The sequence below is a fragment of the Lemur catta genome, chromosome 23 (genome assembly GCF_020740605.2).
Source record: "Lemur catta isolate mLemCat1 chromosome 23, mLemCat1.pri, whole genome shotgun sequence".
NCBI classification, from domain to species: Eukaryota; Metazoa; Chordata; class Mammalia; order Primates; family Lemuridae; genus Lemur; species Lemur catta.
Window position 1 is genome coordinate 5,432,275 of NC_059150.1, and position 9,382 is coordinate 5,441,656.

The 9,382-nt window shown below is 43.3% G+C and overlaps 1 protein-coding gene across 2 annotated transcripts; it reads right to left on the reverse strand.

Moving 5' to 3' along the window:
* Positions 1-418: 418 nt before the first annotated feature.
* Positions 419-8,190, reverse strand: PPP1R15B (protein phosphatase 1 regulatory subunit 15B). Of its 2 annotated transcripts, none has more exons than XM_045536078.1 (2): positions 6,609-8,190; positions 419-1,718 (listed from the first exon to the last, which is right to left on the reverse strand). In XM_045536078.1, exons 1-2 carry the CDS (start codon positions 7,950-7,952, stop codon positions 1,497-1,499), a joined length of 1,566 nt encoding a protein of 521 aa, XP_045392034.1. In that variant the 5' UTR covers positions 7,953-8,190; the 3' UTR covers positions 419-1,496. The 2 variants fall into 2 exon arrangements, with proteins under 2 accessions (XP_045392034.1, XP_045392033.1); XM_045536077.1 differs by having other exon boundaries at positions 5,874-8,187.
* Positions 8,191-9,382: the final 1,192 nt, after the last annotated feature.

The window sequence follows — 9,382 nt, forward strand, 5'->3', positions numbered from 1 at the left end:
AGTTCTTAGAGCAAACCAGATAGAAATAAAATAATGATCAGGTAGATTACAAACTGAGGTAGTAACCCTACAACAAATTTTCTGTTGAAAAATTCATCCCCGCAGTGAAAACTCAAAATTAAGAGGTCATCTATTCTACTTATGTTTTCCATTATCTGTGATGGGAGGCACGTGGAATAAAAAGACCATGAAAGAATTGGTTGACAACCCCTCAACCTAACAGATGCAATCATGTAAAGCTAATTAAATAAACCAAACACAACTAGTCAATGCAAAGACTGATTCAAAAGTAAACTTTGGGCTAAAGTTATTAAGACTTCCTAATTGTTAAATCTATAATTCTATCCTTTCTTGAAAGTATAGGCCTTGCCATTATTTCTCTCATTATTAAAATAGTAGAACACAATAAACCCAGATATTGACTTAAGTGTATATTTTACATTTCAAACTTGAAAATTCAGAACTGCCCATTTCCAAGTTTACAGTGTCATCCTGACAGGTTTCAAAAGTGACAGTGCTGAGGCAAGATGATATTAATAACACTGGTTTTCTGTTGAGAGCACACACAACAAAACCAAATTACTCTGAGATGTCTCCTATCATCTTCTTAGGAAAATACTAGGCTTTTAAGTTTAAAAAATAAATGTCTTATGATCCAATTATTACTTTCTAGAATGTTTTACAATTTCTACCTGTTATAAGATACAAAGAAATACATTCAACTGGGAACTACAATAACATATACAGAACCTTCTCCAAAGAACAGCTTCCACAGAAATTAAATATATTAGATGATATAATTTGGCAGAAAGATGCAGTTTTCCCAATGTAGCAGAGAGTACCGAATATGTAGATTTTGTGGCAGTCCTTGGAAGTATCTTAGAAAGAAATAAAAATTTACCACACATTTTCAACCAAACTCATTTTTACAAGAAAAAAAAAGTGACACAAGATAAAGTACTTTAAGTTGGTAGCATATACAAGATTTGTTTTTAGCCTTAAGATAGGCCAAATTACTGAAATTAAAAAATACAGAAAGCCATTAATTTCAGAATGTTGGGAAAAAAACAAGAAAGAGCCCAAAGTTTTTAGACAGGCATACATAATTTAATTTAGAACTGAAGATGGGCTTTAAGCCCTATAAATATTGTTTCCCAAGAAAATGAATTTTGAAAGTGCAAAATGACAACTCCAAAAGGTCCCTTTTTTACCTCAAGCAAGCAAAGGTCATTTAAAAATGCATCCAACTAAATCAAGAAAAGGAGGATCAGAAGCCATACTATCTCTTCCTTCATTATCAGGCCTGGCTTCAGACCTGAATGTTTCTAAGTGGGATACGTGGCAAAAAAAAAAAAAAAAAAATTAAACTAGACCACTGGTTCCAAGTTACATTTCCTCTAAAAAAAGGTCAAAGGACAGCTGCCAATATTTGTTTTTAAAAGAAACCTCTCAAGTAAGAGGTAGTATATGCTAGAGCTACAGGCTGCCAATTCATCTTAACATTGCTGGAAAACATGAAGTCCTTTGAAGTATGTTCCCTGGAGTCTATTAAACATTCTTTCTCTGTGCTCAAATGTCAAGCAATATCCAATAGCATCTTCTGTTTTCTGAATTCGTTTCTGGAACCTGCATCCATCCCTTGCAAATTCTTCCCATGGTCCTTTGCGATCCTCATCACCACTTATATAATACTCAGTAACTTCTTCAAGGAAGGTTACCTATAAAGACAAAGAAAGACTAATTTCAGTCATTCCCTAGGATCTTACAATTGGCATTGAGGTCAATAACCCTTATGCTACCAATTATTTCAGAATATAGAATATCTTACAGGAATATTTGGTCTCAACTATACCTGAAGTTAAAAATAAGAAAAAGAAAAAATCCTGACTAGATGGCATTTGAGTAAAACAGTGAAAAAATGCCACTTGAATCTTTCATTATGTATATGTAGATACAGCTCTTATATATGTGTAAATATATCTCACATGTACCTATACACATACATATATATAGTTACACATACGCAGAGTCTCCTCACCCCAGCCCTAGGCCTTCTGGTATTAATAAAATTAATCCAGATGAACTGAAATTTTCTTGCTATTATTAATTCCTGCTACTTTTTAATCCTTAGGGAAATATAGTTCTGTAATATTCTTCCCATAAAATGATAGAACAAAATAGTTCAGAAAATAACCACTATATCCCTGGAAGTCAATGTTTTTATCATAGCACAAAGGCTTTAACAATATTTCTGTTTATTTCTATTCTTCCTTTTTAAAAAATTTTTCACTTTTCAGTGATTTCCAATTTTTGAATCATATATATATATATACATACACACACACACACACACACACACACACACATAGTTCTATTTTGTATTATTACTTTGGTAATCAGAATAGAGATGAGAAAGTAACTTAGTAAACAAAGTACAACAAAATTAGTATCTTTAGGCTATTACTATAAGAGACTTTGCAGGTAAGATAAAGAAACCTCTTTGTATTCAATATGCTATCACTATATATACATGAAATTGCGAATATTAAAATATACATGACATGCAATGAGTGACAATTTCTACTTATTACTACTTAGTCCCTACTTAATTTCTAATAAAGAAGTTTCTTTCTAAGGTATCAAACTCCAAAAGTAAATACCTGCTTTACAGTATGTTAAGTAGTTACATCAGCTAATCCCACCTCGGCCTACTACTTTCATTCCCTTTACATCAGGCCAAGGAATGCCCCTGAGGACAATTAGCAAGTATGTAACACCTTACTAGATATTGCATTCTAGTCTTGAATATTACTTATTCATTGTATCATTAAGACAAATAATAAAAATTCATGCAGTGTTTACCATATGCCAAGCTCTTTACAATTTTTACCTCATTTATTCCTCACATCAATCCTCTGAGGCATGAACTATTATCATCCCCATTACACAGCTAAGAAAACAGAGGAAGAAAAGTTAACTGACTTGTCCAAATCACACAGCGTTTAGTGACGGAATCAGGATTCAAATACTAAGACTGGCTCCACAGTCCACACTGTTATGCCACGACACAAAGTATTTTAACTCCTAGAGCTGAAAGCCTCATTCGAAGAATTAGGCACCACCCATTATGCCCACATACCTAAAGAATCACAAGTTAGTAAAAGGCTGTCACAAAACACTATCTTTCTTCCTTCCTTCCCTCCCTCCCTCCCTCCCTCCCTCCCTCCCTCCCTCCCTCCTTCCTTCCTTCCTTCCTTCCTTCCTTCCTTCCTTCCTTCCTTCTTCCTTCATCCCTCCCTGCCTCCCTTCCTATTTATTTATTTATTTTGAGACAGAGTCTCACTCTGTTGCCTGGGCTAGACTGCTGTGGCGTCAGCCTAGCTCACAGCAACCTCAAACTCCTGGGCTCAAGCAATCCTCCTGCCTCAGCCTCCCCAGTAGCTGGAACTACAGGCATGCGCCACCATGCCTGGCTAATTTTTTTTCTATGTATTTTTAGTTGTTCACCTAATTTCTTTCTATTTTTAGTAGAGACAAGGTCTCGCTCTTGCTCAGGCTGGTCTCGAACTCCTGAGCTCAAGCAATCCTCCCACCTCGGCCTCCCAGAGTGCTAGGATTACAGGCATGAGCCACTGTGCCCAGCCACTATCATATTTAGACATAACCTTTTATAAGTTTTGCTTCTAGTTCACAGTCAACAGTCTCATCTATCCCGCTCATTTCATTTAACTCAATGAGCAAGCTAAAATGAGACATGAGACTGGCCTGAGGTCCCCAAACAATAAGAGCTATTGTTTAAAGGTAAGGCAATGAATTATGAGTTTTATTTACTCATCTCATTTAAATCTTGCAATAACTTGTCAACAGATATCATTATTCCCGTCAGATAAATCAGTGATTCAAGGCCATGAAAGTCAAGTAACTTCCCAGCCAGATTTGGAAGTCCGGCTGTCTTCCCAATCCCTTGGCCTTAACCCTCAGGAGTAAAGAACACAGGTCTCCAGATGCCAAGTGCTCATTCCATTGCCCCACTTTGTTTCTTACCTATTCACTCTAAATAGTTCATTTCGTAAGGGGCCTCTTAAAAGGACAGAGAAAAGCTCTTTTATTTTATTTTATTTTTTTTGGAGACAGAGTCTCACTCTGTTGCCCGGGCTAGAGTGCCGTGGTGTCAGTCCAGCTCACAGCAACCTCAAACTCCTGGGCTCAAGTGATCCTTCTGCCTCAGCCTCCCAAGTAGCTGGGACTACAGGCATGCGCCACCATGCCCGGCTAATTTTTTGTATATATTTTAGTTGTTTGGCTAACTTCTTTCTATTTTTAGTAGAGACGGGGTCTCGCTCTTGTTCAGGCTGGTCTCGAACTCCTGAGCTCAAAGGATCCACCCGCCTTGGCCTCCCAGAGTGCTAGGAGAGAAAAGCTCTTTTATCATGGTATTTATGAAGTGTGAACTAAAATTTAATTTTTATCATGACTTATTCTGCTTTTTACCCATAATGCACAAGATTACCACCATTTAGAGATATTTTCTAACCCAGGGATAGTTTCAAAATGTTAAGCTGGCCATTTAGAGCCAATGTATTATGGTACTGTCCACTTGAAATTCCCTGATGCTACAGAATCTGAGGTCAACAATAACTCACTCACTCCCTTCTCTTTCCAAATAAAAGTATAGCAAACTAAAGAAACTTTTCCTGTACAATAAAAGACACCTTTGAAGTTTGGGGGAATTTCTTTCCGATTAATAACTTTAACTCAATAAATAACAAAGAAAAATAAAGCAATTCAAAAGACTCCCAAAATAAGGTTAACCTGACAATGTAATGGAAGAGTAAAACACCCCATGAAGACTAGCTTGGGAATAGGAAGCAACTACTCAAGGTAAACCAACTACATGGCCATCATTGTTTATTACGATTATTAACCTGTAGCTGGCCACCGAAAACTAGTATTGCATTCCTAAGAAAAGGCAATACCACTTTCTGTGTTGTTCTTGACTATCGATCAAAACCATTGAATGTCAAAAAGTTTTTGATACTGACATTAGTATTTTCTTTCATGGCAAACAACCAGATAAATATGACTTCCTACCTGGTATCATCATCCTCTTAAGTTCTAAGGGCCAGGAATGAAGACACTGTTATGCAAATAAAATATTAAGTGTTCGCAAACAACCTATTTAAAACTGTTTTAAAACTCTAAGGCTGTAACAGGACTTTCTCAATCTCCAGAAAAAAGATTTTTTTTTCTCCGAGATGGAGTGCAGTGGCATAATCAACTCCTGGGCTCAAGCAATCCTCCTGGCTCAGCCTCCTGAGTGGCTGGGACTACAGGTGCACAACACCACACCCAGCTAATTTTTCTATTTTCTACAGAGATGGGGATCTTACTATTGCCCAGGCTGGTCTCGAACTCCTGGCCTTAAGCAATCCTCCGGCCTCAGGCCTCATCCTCCCTAAGTGCTAGGATTACAGATGTGAACCGCCGTACCTGGTCCTCAGCCTCTAGAAAAATTAATGTATACACAAGGCTCAATATTTCTGTTCCTTTAAAAAGTGTGAGAAGTTGAAACTTATAGCAAAACAGCCCAGAGCTACCAACCCAAATAAAAATGCACTTTCCTGGTAACACCTATACAATGGCATTTTCATTTTCATTTTGGACAGGAACTATGTATTCGCAAGGAGGGGGAGGTTGAAGAGGAAGTGAGAAGAGGAAGGGTCACTTAAACATTAAACATTTAACTATCCAAGTATATGAGCTTAGAGGCCTTCCTCAAAAATACATACTATTACATCTCCAAAACAAAGTCATGCTGCCATATTTAACTGTACGAAAAGTCAGGATTATCAGACATGTTAAAAGAAACAAACCTTTTTTCTTTTGATATGCGTGTGTCTTTCTCCAGAAAGAACCTCACGCTGTACCAAGTCTGGGCATCCACTTTCTTGGCTCCCTAACAGTTGCACCTTACAAGAAAGTAAGGTGTGACACTCAGAAATGGCCACAATGGACTCAGATGGTCTCTTTGAGTCATGACAGCCTTTCTGGTTTCTCCCAGATGTTTGAAAAGGAGCCTTAAAATTTAAAAGGTTGTAGGGGTCATCAGAATTACAGAAAGAGTTCCACAGTTTGAGACTCTCTGCTTCATCTGCACTAGATTCCCAATCATCTTCCTCCTCAGAACTATGGTGAGAAGTCTCAGAAAGGCTTCCAGTCTGGGAGGAATTCTCTACATCAGATTTATCAGACAAATCCTTCTCTGACTCAGAAGCGTCTTCAGGAACAATTCTGGCAGCAGTCTGAATTGTTGCCGTAAAGTTTTGGGGATTATAAGGATCTACACTGTAGAAAGAGTTCCAAAGGTGAAGCCCTTCAGAGTCTTGTTCAAGGTCTGATTCTGACAGCGAGTTATCACTATCAAAACCATCATCCTCAGCTTCCTCATCCCAATCCTCACCTTCAGAATCAGAACTTGTTTCCAGGTCACTGGATGCACCTCCCAAAATATAATCTATCAATTTGTTACTACAAGCTGGTCTGGCAGAAAGGGGAAGGTCTTCAACTACACTTATTTGGTCCTCTCTAGGCTCTCTTTCCATAGATACCTCAGAAGATGGACGGCTCTCCGAAGGGTCCTGTTGTTCCAAGGCCAGTGGAATTTCTTTAGTCAACAATTCTATTTTTTCTTCAGTAGGTTCCCTGATGCTTCCAGGAATGGCTCCAGCAAGGGGAACAAACTGTGTTGAGTCATCTCCGCAGCGTTTCAGATCCTTCCGGAGGTTGTGTTCCTCCTCCAGGCTGTGGTAGCCATTATCTTGGTCAGGGGTGGGTAACTCTTGCCCCTTGCTGGCCTGCTGAAGGAATTCCAGCCGTTTCATGCGAAGATGGTGAATTTCCGGCAGGCCTTCTCTAGAAAGAGGTGGGCATCCCTGCCAGGAGGCTGGAGAGATCTCTGCACTCAGTGGCTGGGGATGACAATCGTCCTCAATCAGGCAGCTGCTCTCCGGCGTTAGTGCCTGGCAATCAACTAGCTGGCCATGTCCAACGCTGGTCTGATAGCTGAGCTCCGGCTGGGGCAGGCGGTCCAGGCAGGTGGAGCTCGGCAAATAGGAGACTACGTTGAAACTGCCTAAGCGCTGAATGCTTAGAGGCCCGGAGGGCGAAAAGCCAAGTTCCCGGTCAGAGTACAGACGGGACTGAAGGCTACTGGGCAACAGCTCCACTTTGCACAGCTGCTGCTCTAAGAGAAACACGTGTGCTGCAGGGTCCAAAGCTCTTCCCTTGGCTTTAAGCTCCAACTCTAGGTCTGGGGACGAGCAGTGCCAGTGGATCCCCTCCTCTAGCCAGTCAAAGGGACTGGCCACCGAGTAGTCCGAGGAATTGGGCCGCTGCGAACTCAAAGACTTCTGCGCTGTGGGGCCGGCGGCTTCCTGCCGTCCCTTCAGGGCTTTCAGAGCGCTGAAGCCCCCAGCAAAATCTAGCCATCTGGTCGGAACCATCGCACTGATTTGGATTTGGCTCCAAATCAGCAGCTTCTGAAGCAAGCCGGGGAGCGGCGCAAGGAGCTGGGAAAGCAGCTTGGTCCAGTAGCTGGTCCGAGCCTTGGGCTGGGCAGGGGGAAGCAGTGCGGGGTCAGGAGGTGCAGGGAACTGGGACGAGCCTGGCTGCGGCCGCCGAAAGAAGAAGGGCAGCCGGAACCGGGAGCCCGCCCAGAGGGCGGACCGTTTCCGCGACCCGCCTGTCCCCGGCTCCATCTCCTTTTTCTCGGCAGTCTCTCGCGTAGGTTGGGGGTCGACGGGACCCGGGGGCCTACACCGTCTCGGCCTTGCCCAGCGGCGGAGTCGGTGCTCCAGGCCGATCCCCGGGCCAGCAGAAAAGCCACAGAGGGCGGCGGGCGGCAGACCGCAGTGCCGGACGGCCAGCGCAGGAGGCGGCGGCTGAGGCGACATCCATCCTGGCAGGAAGAGACGTGTCCTAGTCCGCTAGAGGCCTCACCACCATAGATAGGAGCCCTCCCGCGGCGACAGCGGCGACCTTTGCGGAGAGACGGACCGTTAAAAAGCCCCTGAGCAGCGCGACACCGGAAGGGCTAGGCAGGCAGGCGGCGCGGCTGGAAGCGAAAGCCAAAATGGCCGCGGGGCCAGCGCGGAGGCAGGACCCCAGGCCACCGGATAGACGAAGGGCGGCAGGCGTCTACGCCACTAGCCCCGCGCCGCCCATCGTAATTCGCAGAGCCCCGGGGGTGGACCTTTCCGCACGCTTCCGTGTGGAAGCCGATTGGTCGCCGTAGATGTCCCTGTCGGCTTCCATACTCTAGCGGGAGGTTGCATCAGCCGGCCCGGGCTGTGCGCATGCGTGCTCGTTTCTTCATGGTCTCCTAGGAGACCGCCTTCACCGGCTTCTGGGTTAAAAGGAAAGGTTTAGGGTGTGGAGAGGGTTTCAGGGTAACCCGAGAATTCCCCGTAGCCCTTTTAATGGCCTCATGCACACGGAGGCGTATACAGTCGCAGATCATTAGTCTAGGACCCCCCCATACCAAAATCCGGAGTCGCTCAAATCCCCGATATAAAATGGCGTAGTATTTGCATATAACCTACGCACATCCTCCCGGCTACTTTAATAAAATTATCCCTAGATTACTTATAATACCTAGTAGAAGTGCTATGTCCATAGTTGTTATGGTGTATTTTTTAGTTCGTATTACTTATTATTTTTGTCTGAATATTTTCAATCCGTGGTTGGTTGAATCCGCGGATGCGAACTCGGGGCTAGCCAGGGTCCGCTACACGCTTCCCTTAGACTTGCGTACGTGAGGGTTCTGGCAGTGTTGAGCGCTAAGTAGACCGTAAACCCGAGATCTTAGTTTATAAGAATTGCGCAACGTTGTGCAAATACACGTCTGGTGTTAAGACACAAATCATCTGGAGTGAAAAAATCTTTTTTTTTTTTTTTTTCCTTTTTTTGAGTCTCTGTCTCCCCGGCTAGAGTGCAGTGGTCTCATTGTAGTTCACAGCAACCTCAAACTCCTGGGGTCAAGTGATCCTCCTGCCCCAGCCTCCGGAGAAACCGAAACCACAAGCGCGCGCCACCACGCCCGGCTCATTTTTTTGTTTTTCTAGTAGGGAGGTGGGGGGTCTGGCTGTTGCTCAGGCTGGTCTCGAACCCCTGAGCTCAAGCAGTCATTCCCCTCTAGGCCTCCTGGAGGGCTAGGATTACGGGCGCCTGGCCCCGAAAGAATCTTAAGTGAAAAGTGAATCATTCTTACCCATTCCCACCCTCTCTGCTTTAGAGTTTCTAAAACACCATTTAGAGTTGCCTGAGATCTCGGTTTGAGGTCTTGCAGCGTCCAGTTGACATACACACCCCACAGCGGTGCCTC